General features: G+C 37.6%; 1 protein-coding gene across 2 annotated transcripts in view; it reads left to right on the top strand.

Moving 5' to 3' along the window:
- The window catches only part of TBC1D32 (TBC1 domain family member 32), a 193,378-nt gene that overhangs the window by 103,976 nt on the left and 70,431 nt on the right, over positions 1 to 18,971 (top strand). For both annotated transcript variants that reach the window (XM_018053005.1, XM_018053006.1), the window contains 3 exons: positions 11,796 to 11,918; positions 13,906 to 14,014; positions 14,946 to 15,042. In XM_018053005.1, the coding sequence (XP_017908494.1) occupies positions 11,796 to 11,918; positions 13,906 to 14,014; positions 14,946 to 15,042 (329 nt within the window). The remainder of the gene's footprint in view (positions 1 to 11,795; positions 11,919 to 13,905; positions 14,015 to 14,945; positions 15,043 to 18,971) is intronic.

An 18,971-nucleotide genomic window follows, 5' to 3' on the forward strand; every position in this document is an offset into this window, starting at 1 on the left:
TTATGTCACTTCTTTGGTGGTAAATAGTGTAAAATTTAATAATACATCATGTATATTGCATGTGTATCTTGACATTTTAGGCCACTAGAACTCAGAAACTTCACTGAGATGGCCATGAGTTTTTGGATATTTCTCTCTGGCACACCTACTCTTAGCTAGAACATGTAGAAGACAAGCTGTCCTTTTCACAACGTATCATCAGTAGAGTAGTTTTTCATGATAATTTGAGGGATGATAGGACTAAATTTTGATAAAATGAAGGATGTGTTACTCTCCATGTTCAATGAAAGCAAGCTGCTCTTGCTTTTCACATTAGCCGTATTAGCAGTATCTTACCCACTCCAGTGTTCTTGCCTGTAGAATCCCAGGGATGGCAGAGCCTGGTGGGCTGCCATCTCTGGGGTCGCACAGGGTCGGACACGACTGAAGTGACTTAGCAGCAGCAGCAGCAGCAGTATCTTACCACTGAGAGGGCTTCCCTTGTGGCTCCGCTGGTAAAGAATCTGCCTGCAATGGTGGAGACCTGGGTTCGATCCCTGGGTTGGGAAGATCCCCTGGAAAAGGGAAAGGCTACTCACTCCAGTATTGTAGCCTGGAGAATTCCATGGGCTCTATAGTCCATGAGATCACAAAGAGTCGGACACTACCAAGTGACTTTTACTTACCAGTGAGAGATTTTGTTAATTCACTTGTGTTCATCTTGATTATGCCTTTTGTTACTTATAATGAACAGATACACAAAGGCAGGAAGCATGCCCTCTGAGCAATGCTGTATAAAGTGTCTAATAGAGATAGGGGCTTAGTCTTCAGTGCCTGAGGTAAGATGAGAAAGATGTTATTAGATATCATCAATAAACCTGACTCAAACAAGGCAATAGATTTGATTATCCCCACAGCTGTACAAATGCTTTCATGGAATTACTGCAAGGGCTGAATCCTTCCCTACTTTAAATAATTGTGTTACGCCTCCAAAAGCTTTGCTGTAGGCAAACAAACTCTTACGTCTCACTGCCTTCAACCAGCAACACCATATCCCTGGGATACTAGACTGTTTGGGTTCCTGGGAACTGCAAGACTATAATAATGTGGGTGATATTTGCACATTGTTTAGAACTGTAGGAAATAGAGAATGAACAGCTAAGGTCTGTGATTACTGTCTGTCTGTTGGTGTACAGAAACTTCTCTTATTTTGATAAAAGTAACCTATAATGCCTAAGTAACAACCTAAGGGAGTTTGTGTCTGGAGTAGGTAGAATCGATCTACTTCTAACTGTATTCTGAGAGAGACACATACATATACGTGGACACTTCTGAAATTTCTTCTGTGAAACTGTTGATATCTTTACATTAACTTTGTTATTATACTTTATCTGTTTATAAAAAATTGAAAATATACCATTAAAACATTTATCTAGTTTACTCTTGAATGTGGATTCATCTTGGATAATTGTTGATTTTCTTTGAAATACTTCTTGATAGAACCAACTTTATGTATGAAATAAGTAGCATTTTTCTTCTTAACTTTGGGAAATAAGGGCTGGAGTCAACAAAAATTAAGCTGCACGGTTTGTTATTTGCAAGCCTCATAATATGTAAGTTTTGAGACATGTTTTTCTGATCACTTTTTAAAAATTAATGGATATAAAATTTGCCCACTCCAATTCACTTTGTAAACCTAGCTTTAATGTCATGGTTAGCCTAAAAAGATGGTCTTACTCAAGTGACTTTTTCTTCCATATTTACTGTAGCTGCTAGCTTATACAGATATGCTGATGTAATTAATGAACCCATTAAGATCTGTTTATTAGATGATTACATGATTGAGTATTAAATGGCACTTGTTGTCAAGGCTTTATGCATGATTGTTAAAGTATACATTCTTTTATTGATATTTTAAATTTGTTCGTATTACATATATGTTTATACTTCATATGAATAAAATGCTATACTTTTTTACATTATCCACTCTAGCATAACATGTTTTTAAATGAAATATTAAAAATACAAATACTACATAAAACATGAGCTTAACAAGGTATTGTAAATTAAATGTCTACATAAAATCCCAGTCGACTAAATAAAGAAAACTTAACTAGTACTATGCATTTGTTGATCATGACTGCCTCCCTTCTTGCTAATGGGTAAACATTATTCTGACTTTTATGCTATTTACTACTTTGACTTATTTTTATTTTTTACTCCTTATTTTTGTATTTCCAAAGAATACATTTTAATTTTGTTGCTTTTTGTTCTTTATTTTAGTTTTAGCATAGACTATATCCTGTCACATCTGACGTCTTATTTGTAGCATTATATTTCTAAGGTCAGTGCTCGTTGCTATATAATATGCCATTAGCAGGTGTAGACTGTATTTTGTTTCTATATTATGCTACTACCAGACTTTTGGGGTATTTACAGTTCTTTAGTTTTAGCTGTCATAAACAACTTGCTCCACATGGAACATATAGATACATATCTCTGTGTACCTACATATACATAATTCTTTTGTGTTACAGAAACGATATCTAAATATTTAAAGAGATTTCTGAACTTCCTATTCTATTCAGTTAGATTTTTGTTCATCTTTGTGCAAATATTGCATTTTTAATTACTATAGCTTTATAATATGTTACAGTAATTATAGGATGATTCCTTCTACGTTGTTGTTTTTCAAACATCTTGGCTACTTTTAGTCCTTTTCTTCCCATGTAAAGTTTAATATCACCTTGTCACACAAATCAACCCATTGGGATTTTAATTATCATTGGATTGAATCTTTAGCTCAATAGTGAGTGAACTGGCATCTTTATAATGAGTTTCCAATCTGTAAACATGGCATATATCTCCATTTAAGTGTTCTTTAATTACCCTCATTAGAACATTGGGTTTTTTCCATAGGTCTTATATGTATTTTGTTAATATCTGTAGCCTTATGTTCCTTGGTATATACTACAGTGCTTGGCAGTATCTCCCAGTCCTTTAAGAGCATGGACTGTGGAACAACATTGCCAGAATGATTTTAGACAAGATTTGTAACTCTCAATGCTTCCATTTCCTCATATGTGAAATGGAGACAGTAACTATACCTTCCTCAGAATTACTGTGAGACTAAATATGTCACATAAATCTAGAACTGGTAGTGAGAGTCGCTCAGTCATGTCTGACTCTTTGAAACCCCATGGACCTATACAGTGTATGGAATTCTCCAGGCCAGAATACTGGAGTGGGTAGCCTTTCCCTTCTCCAGGGGATCTTCCCAACCCAAGGATAGTACCCAGGTCTCCCTCATTGCAGGCAGAATTCTTTACCAGCTGAGCGACCAGGAAAGCCCAAGCATCTGATAAACGTCTGAGATTGTATAGATGTACAAATTATTAATTCATTTAATTATTCTGTTTTAAATGCTTTTAGCTTGTTAGTGGAGGCGTTTTGTTGAACTCTAACCAGAAGCTTTGTAGCTTAAAATAACACACATTTATCTCAGTTTCTGTCAAGGTACACCCTAGCTTGGTCCTTTTGCACAGTCTCATAAGGCTGCAAACAAGGTGTCAGATGGGGCTCTGATCTCATTTGAAGCTCAAGTAGGAAACGGTCTGTTTCTAAACTCATAGATTGTTGACAGAATGTAGTTCCATGATTTTAGCACAGAGGGTCTAGTTTTCTTGCTGCTCAGAGGCCAGAAGCCCTTGCAGCTTGCCAGTGTAAGTGTGCCATCAGTTCTTCCTTGTCACTTGGTTTTCCCCAGCATAGCTGCTTGCTTCTTTAAAGCCAACAGAAGAAAGAGACACTCCACCAAGAATAGCATCAGTTCAGTTCAGTCGCTCAGTCGTGTCTGACTCTTTCGACCTCATGAATCGCAGCACACCAGGCCTCCCTGTCCATCACCAACTCCCGGAGTTCACTCAGACTTGCATCCATTGAGTCAGTGATGCCATCCAGCCATCTCATCCTCTGTCGTCCCCTTCTCCTCCTGCCCCCAATCCCTCCCGGCATCAAAGTCTTCTCCGGTGAGTCAGCTCTTCGCATGAGGCGGCCAAAGTACTGGAGTTTCAGCTTTAGCATCATTCCTTCCAAAGAAATCTCTGGGTTGATCTCCTTTAGAAAGGACATGTTGGATCTCCTTGCAGTCCAAGGGACTCTCAAGAGTCTTCTCCAACACCACAGTTCAAAAGCATCGATTCTTTGGCACTCAGCCTTCTTCACAGTCCAACTCTCACATCCATACATGACCACAGGAAAAACCATAGCCTTGACTAGACGGACCTTAGTCGGCAAAGTGATGTCTCTGCTTTTGAATATGCTATCTAGGTTGATCATAACTTTTCTTCCAAGGAGTAAGCGTCTTTTAATTTCACGGCTGCAGTCACCATCTGCAGTGATTTTGGAGCCCCCCAAAATAAAGTCTGACACTGTTTCCCCTGTTTCCCCATCTATTTCCCATGAAGTGATGGGACCGGATGCCATGATCTTAGTTTTCTGAATGTTGAGCTTTAAGGCAACTTTTTCGCTCTCCTCTTTCACTTTCATCAAGAGGCTCTTTAGTTCCTCTTCACTTTCTGCCATAAGGGTGGTGTCATCTGCATATATGAGGTGATTGATATTTCTCCTGGCAATCTTGATTCCAGCTTGTTTCTTCCAGTCCAGCGTTTCTCATGATGTACTCTGCATAGAAGTTAAATAAGCAGGGTGACAATATACAGCCTTGACATATTCCTTTTCCTATTTGGAACCAGTCTGTTGTTCCATGTCTAGTTCTAACTGTTGCTTCCTGACCTGCATACAGATTTCTCAAGAGGCAGGTTAGGTGGTCTGGTATTCCCATCTCTTTCAGAATTTTCCACAGTTTGTTGTGATCCACACAGTCAAAGGCTTTGGCATAGTCAATAAAGCAGAAATAGATGTTCTTCTGAAACTCTCTTGCTTTTTCCATGATCCAGCAGATGTTGGCAATTTGATCTCTGGTTCCTCTGCCTTTTCTAAAACCACCTTGAACATCTGGAAGTTCACAAAGTTCACGTATTGCTGAAGCCTGCCTTGGAGAATTTTGAGCATTACTTTACTAGCATGTGAGATGAGTGCAGTTGTGCGGTAGTTTGAGCATTGTTTGGCATTGCCTTTCTTTGGGATTGGAATGAAAACTGACCTTTTCCAGTCCTGTGGCCTCTGCTGAGTTTTCCAAATGTGCTGGCATATTGAGTGCAGCACTTTCACAGCATCATCTTTCAGGATTTGAAATAACTCAACTGGAATTCCATCACCTCCACTAGCTTTTTTCATAGTGGTGCTTTCTAAGGCCCACTTGACTTCACATTCCAGGATGTCTGGCTCTAGATGAGTGATTACACCATCGTGATTATCTGGGTCGTGAAGATCCTTTTTGTACAGTTCTTCTGTGTATTCTTGCCATCTCTTCTTAATATCTTCTGCTTCTGTTAGGTCCATACCATTTCTGTCCTTTATCGAGCCCATCTTTGCATGAAATATTCCCCTGGTATCTCTAATTTTCTTGAAGAGATATCTAGTCTTTCCCATTCTATTCTTTTCCTCTATTTCTTTGCATTGAAGAAGGCTTTCTTATATCTTCTTGCTATTCTTTGGAACTCTGCATTCAGATGCTTATATCTTTCCTTTTCTCCTTGGCTTTTTGCTTCTCTTCTTTTCACAGCTATTTGTAAGGCTTCCCCAGACAGCCATTTTGCTTTTTTGCATTTCTTTTCCATGGGAATGGTCTTGATCCCTGTCTCCTGCACAATGTCACAGACTTCATTCCATAGTTCATCAGGCGCTCTATCTATCAGATCTAGGCCCTTAAATCTATTTCTGACTTCCACTGTATAATCATAAGGGATTTGATTTAGGTCATACCTGGATGGTCTAGTGGTTTTCCCTGTTTTCTTCAATTTCAGTCTGAATTTGGTAATAAGGAGTTCATGATCTGACCCACAGTCAGCTCCTGGTCTTGTGTTTGCTGACTGTATAGAGCTTCTCCATCTTTTGCTGCAGAGAATATAATCAATCTGATTTCGGTGTTGACCATCTGGTGATGTCCATGTGTAGAGCCTTCTCTTGTGTTGTTGGAAGAGGGTGTTTGCTATGACCAGTGCATTTTCTTGGCAAAACTCTATTAGTCTTTGCCCTGCTTCATTCTGTATTCCCAGGCCAAATTTGCCTGTTACTCCAGGTGTTTTGACTTCCTACTTTTGCATTCCAGTCCCCTATAATGAAAAGGACATCTTTTTGGGGTGTTAGTTCTAAAAGGTCTTGTAGGTCTTCATAGAACCGTTTAATTTCAGCTTCTTCAGCGTTACTGATTGGGGATAAGAATGGCATAAGTAATCTCAGTTCTGTACTTACCAAGTTCCTCATATTATCAGGATAAGAATGACATAGTCTTATGTAATCACGTTCAGGTAATTCCATCTGTCCAATCACCTTTAACTACTCTGACTAGAAGCGAGACACAGATCCTGCATACATTTTAGAGAAGAAAATCACACAAAGACATAGGTACCAGGAGGGTGGGATCATGAGGACTACCTTAAATGTCTACCTGCCACAGAGCCATTTTTTTTCTAATAAATAGATCTTCTGTGACAATACCCTGTTTTAAGCTAGTGCCTTATCTAAATTATCACTGTATCTTTTTCTACACTGGTACCTCTGCTTCTGTCCCTGCCTAATTTTGGCCTGTTCTGTACGCAGCAGTCAGAGTGATCCCAGTAAAATGCAAATCAAGTAATCTCAGTTCTGTACTTACCAAGTTCCTCATATTATCAGGATAAGGCAAGACTTCAGTGGAATTTATGTGTCACCAAAGTAAGGTACAGACTTCCTACAGTGACCTGAGAGTCCTGTATGATCTTGACCCCTAATTTTACTCTAACCTCATCTCCGAATACTTCTCCTTTGCTTTTTCCACTTCAGCTACATTGGCTTCCTTGTGCTCAGTTGCTCAGTCATTTCCGACTCTTTGTGGCCCATGGGCTGTAGCCGGCCAGGCTCCTTTGCCCATGGAATTTTCCAGGAAAGAACCCCTGGAGTGGGGAGCCACTTCCTACTCCAGGGGATCTTCGCAACCCAGGGCTTGAACTCGCGTCTCGTGCATCTCCTGCTTTGGCAGGCCGATTCTTTACCTCTAGCGCCACACTGACTCCTTTCCTGTTCTTCAAACAGGCAGGTGTGCTCTCACCTTTAGTCGCTAGCTCAAGCTATTTGCTGTCTTAGAGCAGTTTTTCCTCAGATAGCTCCATGGGTTGTTTCTTTATTTCTTTTAGGTCTTTACCCAGTGTCACCTTGTCCTAACTGCCTTATTTTAAATTGGGTACAGTGATCCGTCCCTGCTGCTCTCTTGTTACAACTCCTTACTCATTTCCCTGTTTTAGTTGTATCCGTGCTGTGTTTTAAGTTTGCATTTTGTTCCTTGTTCCCCTCTTCTAGTATTTTGGCATTCCGTAAGGACTGGGATTTTTGTCTATTTGTGTTTGTTAAGGTATCTTCAGCACTTAAAGCAGTAGTAGGCACTTAGTAGGTATTTAGCCAGTATTTCTTAAAATTAAGTAAATTGAATTTTATATCATGAGGATGAGTAGTCTCCAAATAAACAGTTTTATCATCTTCTGATAATGAACAGCATTATTTCTTTTCAGGTAACATTCTTTTTCTCATCTTTTTTGCATTGGCTTAAACTTCTAAAACAATGCTAAATAATGGACAGTTTTGCTTTTCTCCTTACCTCAGTGGGAATGCTTTTCCCCTTTATACTTTCAGCTCTTGCATTGAAATGAATTTGTCTCCTTAAAGAAATAACCTTTTTTTTAAATTTAATTAACATTTTTTGGAAAATATGGAGTAGACTGTGAATGTTGAATCTTAAATCAAGGCGCTTTTAGGCATCTGGTCAGATGATTATTTGATTATTTTCTATTACATATGGATGCCATGAATTACCTCAGGAGATGTTTTAACATTAAGCTAGCCTTTTCTTCCTGGAATGAACTGTATTTGATCACCGTATGCTGTTCTTTTAATTTATTGCTGGATCAAATTTGTGAAACTCTCCATTATTCCTAGTATTTGATTTTAAAAGTAAGATTTTAAAAGTCTTACCTCATTTGTGAAAATTTCTATTTGTTGCTGCTGCTGCTGCTGCTGCTGCTGCTAAGTCGCTTCAGTCATGTCTGACTCTGTGCGACCCCATAGACGGCAGCCCACCAGGCTCCCCTGTCCCTGGGATTCTCCAGGCAAGAACACTGGAGTGGGTTGCCGTTTCCTTCTCTGAAAGTTTCTATTTACTCATTCTCTGATGAGAATTCAGTCCAGGCATGCATTTGCTTTCACAGATACTCTAACTCACCTTGGATCATCTTATTGTTCATCTAGATTCTATGGACTCCTCCTTTTAAATCATAAACTAGAGCATGCTGAGGTTGTTTTCACTACCCGTTCACTGATTTAATAGCCTGAAGAAAGTAGAAAGGTTAATAGATGCACCCTAAATCTTTATAGCTTAAAGCCTTATTACTTAGTTTCCCACAACTTGATTCTTCTTTTTCTAACAATACATCTAGAGTTATCCTTAGTATTTTTCTTATTTTTGTTCCAAATATTCAGTCTATCAGGAAATTCTATCTGCCCCTGACATATTTTAAATTCCTCTATATATTTGCATCTGTTTGTATTTTCTTTTGTTTATTCATGTCATTACTACAGGTTAAAAATGATCACAGTTTTATAATGTGTGTTAATATCTGATTTTAGACCTTCTCCCAGTGTGGTTTCATTGTCCTGCTGGTGTTGAATGTTGCTATGGATATGTCTGAGAACAGCTTGATTCCCTGCCCCCAGCCCCACCTCTCTTAGTGACTCTTCCTGGATACCCCAATGGTCTTTCTCTAAATGTAATAGCTTTACTAGGCTCTGTCTCAGTGTTGACTCTTCTGATTTCAGTTTACTTATGGACATGCTGTCACTTTATATACTTAGATTTGTGGTGATTTTTTCTTGGAAAGAATTTGACTAGTATCTCTAAAGGTGTGTCCTGTTTGGTTATTTCGGTTTTCTCTTCAAACAATAATTTAAACTCTTTGTTTTCATTATATTTTTCGTACTTTTCTGTTCCCTATAGCATTTATTCTGCTTTTAGCAGCATCTGTCCTTTTTTGCTATTTGTAGTTGTGCTTTAATTCCTATGACACTGTCATTTCTTCTGCTTCTTTCCTTAGCTCTGCCAGTTCATGTTTTATTTTTTCTGGTTGTTCTGCTGCTTCTTCCCTGTGCTTATACAGCTCTACTTTGTGCAAAGAACTTGTTGGACACTATTGCTTTACATTAAACATTTTAAATAAAGAGATAATTGATGTATAATATTCTGTAAGTTATACAGCCTGTTGATCTGATACATTTTATTTAACTTAAAAATTACAGACAATTATTTGGTCATAGTTTTCAAGTTATAATGACAGCTCTCTGTGTGTATATGTATGTGTGTGTTTGTGTTTGCCATCTGCTCATCCTGTTATTTCGTCCTTTTTCTTGGAGCACCTTTGGATGCATCCTGTGGTATTTCTTTTTGGAGGGATGTGAGTTTTTTCATCAGCTATTATTGGAAGCTTGTGTTGAAGAGAAATTACGGTCATATTCCCAATTAGTTGAACCCTTCTTGTGGGCCTCAGTTTTGGGATTTGTGTATGTGTATGTCCCTGCTAATCTCAATATGGAGGGTAATCAGTTTTAACTATTAATAATTGTCTCTATAACCTATAACCAGTAACTAATAATTGATTTGTCTGTGACTCCACCTTCTACCTGTTTGTTTTATTATAGGAACCATAAAACGACCAGAGATTTTCCTGCTTCTGTCTCATGAATTCTGTTTCCATTGTTGCAAACAGAGGATTAGGTTTTTCATCTGAGTATACTCATTTTTTTTAATGTTTTTATGAATTTGGGGGGGAAATTAACCTTTTTATTTTTCATTGGCAGCCATGATGTCCTTTCTTAGTTTCTTTCCTCCCACAGTCATCTTTGCCCAAGTTTGAGTGCCCTTGACTGTCCTTCAGCTCATTTTGTAGCTAAATATTTTTATAATCTTTTCTTTCCTTCTCAATTCTTGAGGTTATTTTTAGACTTAGAGAAGGGAAATACCAATTTATACTACCATCTTTAAACTAGAAGTCTAAGTAGTTTTTTTTGTTTATCTAGCACAAATATTTTTTTATAAACTAAATATGAAACATTATCTAAATTGATGATAGTAGATTTTCTCTTAGTTTTATATGCATTTGGTCATTTTCACTAAGTTCTGGGGAGTGATATTGAATCGTTCTTAAATGCGTCCATCAGATATTTTTCTGCAGATGCTATCGAATAGGTAAAGCATGTGATTGCACCAAAATTGAAAAACTATAAAAGATGTACTGTGAGAAATATTTTCCCTTAGTCTGTCAGATTACACCCCCGCCCCATCTAACAGTTATTGCCAGTTTCATTCTGTTCTTGGAGAGAAATTCTATGTAAAAACAAATATGTATTTACATGTATATTAAATGTTTCTCAATTTTTGTTCAAATGCTATCACTGTACACATTTTGTGCCTCTGCTTTTTTACTTAACATACCTTGGAGATGATTCCTGTGTTACTCAAAAATACACTTTTACAGTTTTTGGTTGAATCATGAGTCAAGACAGAATCTTCAGATTTCTTTTATTTTTCTTTTTAATTTATAACTTCTTTTACCCCCTCTTTTTAAAGTGAACCTTCTTTTTCTTTTCTTTTTTTCCTGAAGAAATACATAATGTGCAGAAGTCTCCAAATTCTAGCTTTGGGTTGACTCTTTCTCCCTTGGGTGTCTTTTTACCATATCTCTCTGAGCCTTATGTTTCCTGTAAACTGATAATGCGATATCTTGGATTGGTTAGTTCCAGGTTCAGCTTTCTTGGCAAGAATATTTCATAGACGGCGCACTGTACATCCTCTTGCATCACAATAGGGGCCATGTGATTTCTGTGTTCAGTGATGTTAAGATAGATCAGTGTGTTTAGGTGTTTTCAGCTCTATCTGACCGTTATAAAGTTAGCCATTGACATGTCACCTGGTGAACATTTCCTGTATTGATAGCGAAAAAATTCTGTCATTCCTTCTATATTTACTTTGGTGTAAAGTGATGGCAATCTGTAGTTCTTACAGGTTTGCTAATGTTCCCTATTTTTTTGAGAGCGCTGTCTTTTTTAATAGTTTCATTTATTTATGGCTGTGCTGGTCTTGGTTGCTGCCTGGGCTTTTCTCTAGTCGCAGCAGGTGAGGGTGCTCTCTAGTTGCTGTGCATGGGCGTCTCCTTGTGGTGGCGTCTCTTGCTGTGGAGCACGGGCTCTAGAGGGAGTGGGCTTCAGTAGTTGTAGCCCACAGGCTCTGTAGTTGTGGAGTATGGGCTTAGTTGCTCCACGGCATGTGAAATCTTCCCAGGTTAGGAATTGAGTCATGTCTTTCTCATTGGCAGGGTGAATTCTTTACTGTTGAGCCACCAGGGAAGACCCTTTTATTTTTAAATTATTAGTTGAGAGGATTCCTAGATTTAAATCAATTTTTAACATAGATTAGAAATTACCCATGGTCCTTAAATAGTATTTCAATAAGAAAATCTTTTGAAGTCAGTTATTTAAAATATATGTGAAATAACTGCCTAATTTTACTTACAAAATTTGTGTTTCCATGTATAGGTGTTTGAGACACCAAGAGACTCTCTAAAGTTTTAGGATGTATTTTAGAATATCTATTTTTATTGTTCCTTTTTATATAGGTTGTTAAGTGTGGTATGCTGTGATCTAGACACTCTTCTTCTATTGGAGGCTCAGTATCAAGTATCTGAAATGTTACTAAATGCTCAAGAAGAAAATACCCTAGAAACCTCTGAAAGTCACAGGTAAAAAAAAAAATTACTAAGACAGAATAATAGCTTTCTTTACAGATATTCTGTTAAGACAGTAATTTTGGTACAGTTTATTTCATGTTTTCCATTATTTGAATTCAGTAGATTTAAATAAGAGTAAAAAGCAATTAAAGCATAAATGTCAGTTAAAAAGATTGTGAATGACGTTTTTGGAAATGGCTTTCAGAGTACTACTTTCTAAGTTTCTGTTTAGTTTTTTATGTTTTAGTTAAATACTGACTTTATTAAGTTGTGTCACCTTTAAATTCAGACTGCATGAGAAAGATGACCCACTAAACAAAATGTCTGATATTTGTGTCTCTTATAGAGGCAATTTTTACTTCCTTTTCTTAATTATGTTAGTTCACAGTCATAAATTCTGATTATTATGAAACAATGTTATGGTAATATCTTCAAAACTTCTTTCTACTAAAATGTCATACTTGACATTACCTTGAATTGTTTGACATATGCTGGATACACATTCAATAGCTGGCATTATTTTTGTGTCCGTAATTTAAAAAAAAGTGTTGCTCCACCCTTGCTAGGCCTTGGAAAAATAGTATAGATCAGGCTATATTGCTGAATACTCTAGTTTTGGTATAGAGGATAGTATTAACAGCTGCCCTAGTGACTCAGATGGTAAAGCGCCTGTCTGCAATGCAGGAGACCCAGGTTCGATCCCTGGGTTGGGAAGATGCCCTGGAGAAGAAAATGACAGCCCACTCCAGTAATCTTGCCTAGAAAATCCCATAGACAGAGGAGCCTGGTAGGCTACAGTCCATGGGGTCACAAAGAGTCGGACATGACTGAGCGACTTCACTTCACTTCATTAACAGCTGCAGGAAGTGTGGAGGATGCAACATTTAGAATTTGAAACAGGATACTTGGCCTAGAACTTACAACAGAAAGCAAAGAGAAACTAAAGAGCCTCTTGATGATGATGAAAGAGGAGAATGAAAAAGCTGGTGTGAAACTCAGCATTCAGAAAACTAAGATCATGGCCTCCTGTCCCATCAGTTCATCGCAAAAAGAAAGGGGAAAAGTGAAAACAATGATAGGTTTTCTTTTCTTGGACTCCAAAATCACTGTGAACAATGACTGCAGCCATGAAATTCAAAGACACTTGCTCCTTGGAAGGAAAGCTGTGACAATCCTAGGTGGTGTATTAGAAAGCAAAAACATCACTTTGCCAGCAAAGATCTGTACAGTCAAAGCTATAGTTTTTTCTGCAATCATGTACAGATGTGAGAGTTGGACCATAAAGAAGTTTGACTGCCAAAGAACTGATGCTTTAAATTGATGCTTTTGAACTGTGGTGCTAGAAAAGACTTTTGAGAGTCCCTCAGACTGCAGGGAGATGAAAACAGTCAATCCTAAAGGAAATCAACCTGAAAATTCATTGAAAAGACTGATGCTGAAGCTGAAGCTCCAATATTTTGGCCACCTGATGCGAAGAGCTGATTCACTGGAAAGGACCCTGATGCTAGGAAAGATTGAAGGCAAAACGAGAAGGGAACAGTGGAGAATGAGATGGTTAGATATCATCACTGACTTGATGGACATGAATTTAAGTAAGCTCTGGAACTTAGTGGAGGACAGAGGAGCCTGGGGTGCTACAGTCCGTGGGGACACAAAAAGTCAGACATGACTTAGCAACTGAGTAACAACTAGAACTGAAGGGAACATTGACTAAAAATGTGGTAAAGTTGTTTTGGAAGTAATGCCTGTCTTCATGTCATTTCTTTTTGACATATAGCATTTGTCAAGAAAATATTCTTCATAACATTCATTTCATTATATCAATTATATCTCTAATTCTTTGCTCCTTAGGTTGGAAAGCTGTAAGATAAAGGTGAATTTATCTCTCCCCTTTCTATAGAAACTGTATTGCTTTTTTCCTTATGCATTGTACTGACATGCTCTTAAAATTAAATCATATTTAATTAAGGCAGTAACAATTGGTATGTTTATTTTTCAGGGAGTTTATAATTGATAGCTTATCAGTAGAGAGAAATCATGTTCTTGTTAGAATAAATCTTATTGGTGGGCCAATGGAAAGAATTTTGCCTCCAAGGTTACTGGAGAAGGTAAGTGGAGTAAATGGAGGGGAGAATGTTTTTCAAATGTATTTTGAAGCAAGGTAGCCAACTCAAATGACAGTTAGGATACAAGTAAACAGTTCCTAATGAAAATAGTATTTTTCATGACAAGATGTCACAAGTGGTAGTTTGTGTTTCAGAATAGGATATTATTTTATAAAAAAACTAGTCATCTTCCTTTTGTGTCTTTGAATTTTTTTCACTCTTAAAATCTTTCTCCCTCATGATACTTAATTTTTTTAATGTATATATATATATTTTAATTTTTATTTTTACTTTATTTTACTTTACAATACTGTATTGGTTTTGTGACGTGAAGTGAAGTCACTCAGTCGTGTCCGACTCTTTGTGACCCCATTGACTGTAGCCTACCAGGCTCCTCTGTCCATGGAATTTTCCAGGCAAAGTACTGGAGTAGATTGCCATTTCCTTCTCCAGGAGATCTTCCCGACCCAGGGATTGAACCCAGGTCTCCCGCATTGTAGACAGACACTTTACCGTCTGAGCCACATGACTAATTTTGTTGAATTTCATTGGCAATATTGAGTACCTCTTTTTTCATCAGGATCCATAGAGTTTGGTTTTCTCTGGAAGGGTTTTTTGTTGTTGTTGTACGAAGTGTACTTGTTTTAACTCTTCACACCAAGAATAGTGAGGTCGAAATGATTACGTTGCAAGAGAAATAGCTTTGTGAGCAATCTTATTATAGAATTATCATATTTGTCTTCAGTATTTAATGTTTCTGTATTTCATTTTAGTTAGTATCCATTAGAATATTGAATTATAAGGTAGCTTTTGGTTAGTTATATTACAACTCTAGAATTTGTGAAACAAGAACCAATTTAAATGTCACTTCAAAAAGTCTTAAAATTTGATATTAAACTACTTCCTAAAGTCATCTGTTTGGCTTCTTTTTTAGGGTGATGAACCATATCCTTGGCCAATGTTTTCATCATACCCTTTACCAAACTGCTATTTGTCAGACTGTGTTACAAGAAGTACTGATCTAAAACAAGGTAAAGTATTTATCATCAAGTGCCATGTTTTAGTGCTTGTTTTTTTTATACTTTGAAAAAAAGGCATAAAGTAATTTGAAGACGTTAATACTGTTTTTCTTTCAGTTTGTACATGTGGATAGATTTATGTCTATTCCTTAGTAAGTTTTCCTTATTTCACATATTCTTTACTAAACTAATATTTATATGATGCTGAATAATTCTTATCAGAACCTTTTGTGTTTGTTTTAAAAGGGGAATTAGTGATTTTCGATGAATTAATTCTAGATATGTAGAAGTAGCCTGCCAGGCTTCTCTGTCCCTGCACATTCTCCAAGCAAGAATACTGGAGTGGGTTGCCATGCCCTCCTCAAAACTTTATTCAACAGGTTAATTTTTTTTTTATACTTGTGCCACATGTAAGTCCTGTGTGCTCGAGACTTGAAATAGAAATGTTATATAAATGTAGTAAAACAAAAAAATTTTAAATGTCAGCTATTCATGACCTTTTAGAGAACACAGTCAAGTAATTAGACAATTGTATAGTATTACAGTGTGACCAACCTAGATAGCATATTGAAAAGCAGAGACATTACTTTGTCAACAAAGGTCCATCTAGTCAAGGCTATGGTTTTTCCAGTAGTCATATATGGATGTGAGAGTTGGACTGTGAAGAAAGCTGAGCGCCGAAGAATTGATGCTTTTGAACTGTGGTGTTGGAGAAGACTCTTGAAGTCCCTTGGACTGCAAGGAGATCCAACCAGTCCATCCTAAAGTAGACCAGTCCTGGGTGTTCTTTGGAAGGAATGATGCTAAAGCTGAAGCTCCAGTACTTTGGCCACCTCATGCAAAGAGCTGACTCATTGGGAAAACTCTGATGCTGGGAAGGATTGGGGGCAGGAGGAGAAGGGGGCGACAGAAGATGAAATGGCTGGATGGCATCACCGACTCGATGGACATGGGTTTGAGTGAATTCCGGGAGATGGTGATGGACAGGGAGGCCTGGCGTGCTGCAATCCATGGGGTCGCAAAGAGTCAGACACGGCTGAGCGACTGAACTGACTGAACTGACAGTGTGGTAAGAACTAAGTAGAAAATGTAGCATGCTAGGATAGTTCATAAAGCAGATGCTCTTCCAGAGAACATTAAGTTTAATGTAAGACATGAAGTAGGTATTTTCTGGGTATTAAAAAAGCATTTTTGACAGGAACCAGCAGTGAGACTAAAAGGAGAAAATTGAATTAAGTATAAGTAGTTCAAGGATGTGTGAGATATGATATGTGAGGACAAGCGTGACCAGAGATAAGACTTAGACAGGTAAGCCAAGTTTAATCATAAGGCCTAGGTACCTCAAGTTCAGGTATTTAGACCTTATCATAAGAGCAATTAAAAAATCAAGCAGTTTTTAGACTTGCGAATCCTAAGATGAAATATGAAGATATTAAACCATTAATTTGAGAAGTTAACTCTTGATATCAACATGATCTTTGCATTACCATCAAATTTGCATTGGAAAAAAATAACATATATAATTGATTTCACTGGGTTAGATTCCACAGTTATTATTGACAAGTAAGACATTTTTCTTCTTTCAGAAAGCCATTTACCTTTCCCTCAATTAATAGAGGCCATCAACTGATAAACATTTTTATTTCTATCCAGTGTTCAATACATACACTATGTGCCTCACAGTGGTACAGAGGCAAAAATTCTATTTTTTTTTTCTCTTTATCTAGAGGTTAGGGAAAGAGAACGCAAGGGAATTTTAAAAGCTTTTAATATCATCTTTTACAATTTTGCCTGTGTGTTTTTCTATTTGACCTAATTCAGAGATGTGGAGTTAAGATTAAGTAGTTTTTAAGAAGAGACCCTTGAAAGAATATCATTTTGGACTCTTCACACTGACTTGCATCTCTCAGTGAACCCAATCTTTACTTGTATGTTTTCCTATGCTACTTTCAGTCTTTTAGCCAGTCTTAAGAATTCTGACATTCTTTCTTCAGGTTTCATCATTTATTCATCTACTCATTCCTGTATTCAGCATGTTTTGTGAGTGCTGATTATCAGTTACTTCACTGAGCCCTGGAGATAAGATGAGGTGTTAAGACATGGTCTATTCTCCCTGCCCCAACCCTTCAACCCTTTTCCTTGTCTCGAAATAACATTGCTATCTTTGCTAAGTTTCACTTAGAAACAAATATATCTTTTCTTTTGAACAGCAAATTGACTCGTTATCAATCTTATTTTGTGCCTGCCATATTAGATAATTTGTTTCTTCAAATTAGTTTGATAAAAAATATGCTTTATTTGAAAAAGACCAAGGCAGACAAATCAGAAAATAAGATTAAATTGATAGTTCCCTGAGAAGCTCAGAGGAGTATAGCTTTATTCCCTGTTCTACTCTTGTAAGTGATTTAGAAAAGGGAGTAATAATAGCTTCTCTTTCTAGCCCAGAAGATCACTTGCAGAATGGTTATTAACCTCTAGTGAGCTCATAGTGCTTCCAGGCAGCCACACGGTGTGTCCCCAGTTCAGTGTACTCTCCTAGATGACTTATTTTCAAATCTTCTCATTAATTGACCCTTCCTCACCTCTTCCCAATCTTTGCTATCAGATAACCGTTTTCCTTTTTTTTTTTTCCCCCAGACTGAGGAAATAGAAGCTATCAGCTTCCATATACTCCTGATACATATTGGCTGACTCAGCTACATCTGTACCAGTTTAGGTTTTGCATTACTATGAATGAAACTGCAAATATTACTTAAACAGGCCAGGTTCTTCAGTTGTGCAATACATTCCATCCTCTTTCTCAGCAAAGATATTGCTTCTAACAGTTCTTCCTTTTTCCTTATTGCTTTTTCATGGGATTATGGGATTAGGGGATGGGAGCTTGGTAGAGCTCTCCACTGTAGCTTTTCCATAAGCCAGCCAGCATGCTATTAGTTTTTCCATATTTAAAATATCTTCTCTTGAACTTGCTTTCCTCTCTCTACAATTCCATTTCTGTCCTCCCACTGCAAAATTCCTTCAAGGAATTGTCTAATCTTAGTATTGTAGTTGCAGTGGTATCCCGCTCCAGTACTCTTACCTGGAAAATCCCATGGATGGAGGAGCCTGGTAGGCTGCAGTCCATGGGGTCGCTCGGAGTCGGACACGACTGAGTGACTTCACTTTCACTTTTCACTTTCATGCATTGGAGAAGGCAATGGCAACCCACTCCAGTGTTCTTGCCTGAAGAATCCCAGGGACGGGGCGCCTGGTGGGCTGCCATCTCTGGGGTCGCACAGAGTCGGACACGACTGAAGCGACTTAGCAGCAGCAGCAGTGTTGTAGTTATTCTCTTTCTGTGTTCTCTTGAATCCTCTTGAAAGCTAATCAGGCTTTCACCTCTGCCATTCTATCAGGGTTAAATCAGTGCGTCAGATCTCAGTACTCATCCTGTTACACTTAGCATTATCACTTAACATGTTTGATGCCTCTGCTTTTTGAAACATTTTCATATTTGGCTTTCAGAAAGTACGTTATCTGATTATTCTCCCTACCCCCTTGAATTTCTGGCAAATTCTTCATCTTTGTTAGATCTTTCAGGTCTCTCCAAACTCTAAACTTTGGAGTGTCCCTCAGTTCTCAGTTGTCTTTTTTTGTGAGTGAATGTATTCTTTTGGGGATTTCATCTAGTATTATGACTAAAATACTGTCTAGTATACACAGATTATATCTTTAACCTGTGTCTCTAGTTGACTCTGTACTCATATCTGTTTACTTGATACCTTTGCTAGGGTGGTTAGTAAATATATCAAATTTAACAACTCTGAGATAAACTTCTGATACTCTTTCAAAGTCTATTCCTTTGGTAAGTAAGTAAGTAAGTGAAATCGCTCACTTGTGTCCAATCTTTGCGACCCCATGGACTGTAGCCTACCAGGCTCCTCTGTCCGTGGGATTTTCCA

The sequence above is a fragment of the Capra hircus genome, chromosome 9 (genome assembly GCF_001704415.2).
Source record: "Capra hircus breed San Clemente chromosome 9, ASM170441v1, whole genome shotgun sequence".
NCBI lineage: Eukaryota > Metazoa > Chordata > Mammalia > Artiodactyla > Bovidae > Capra > Capra hircus.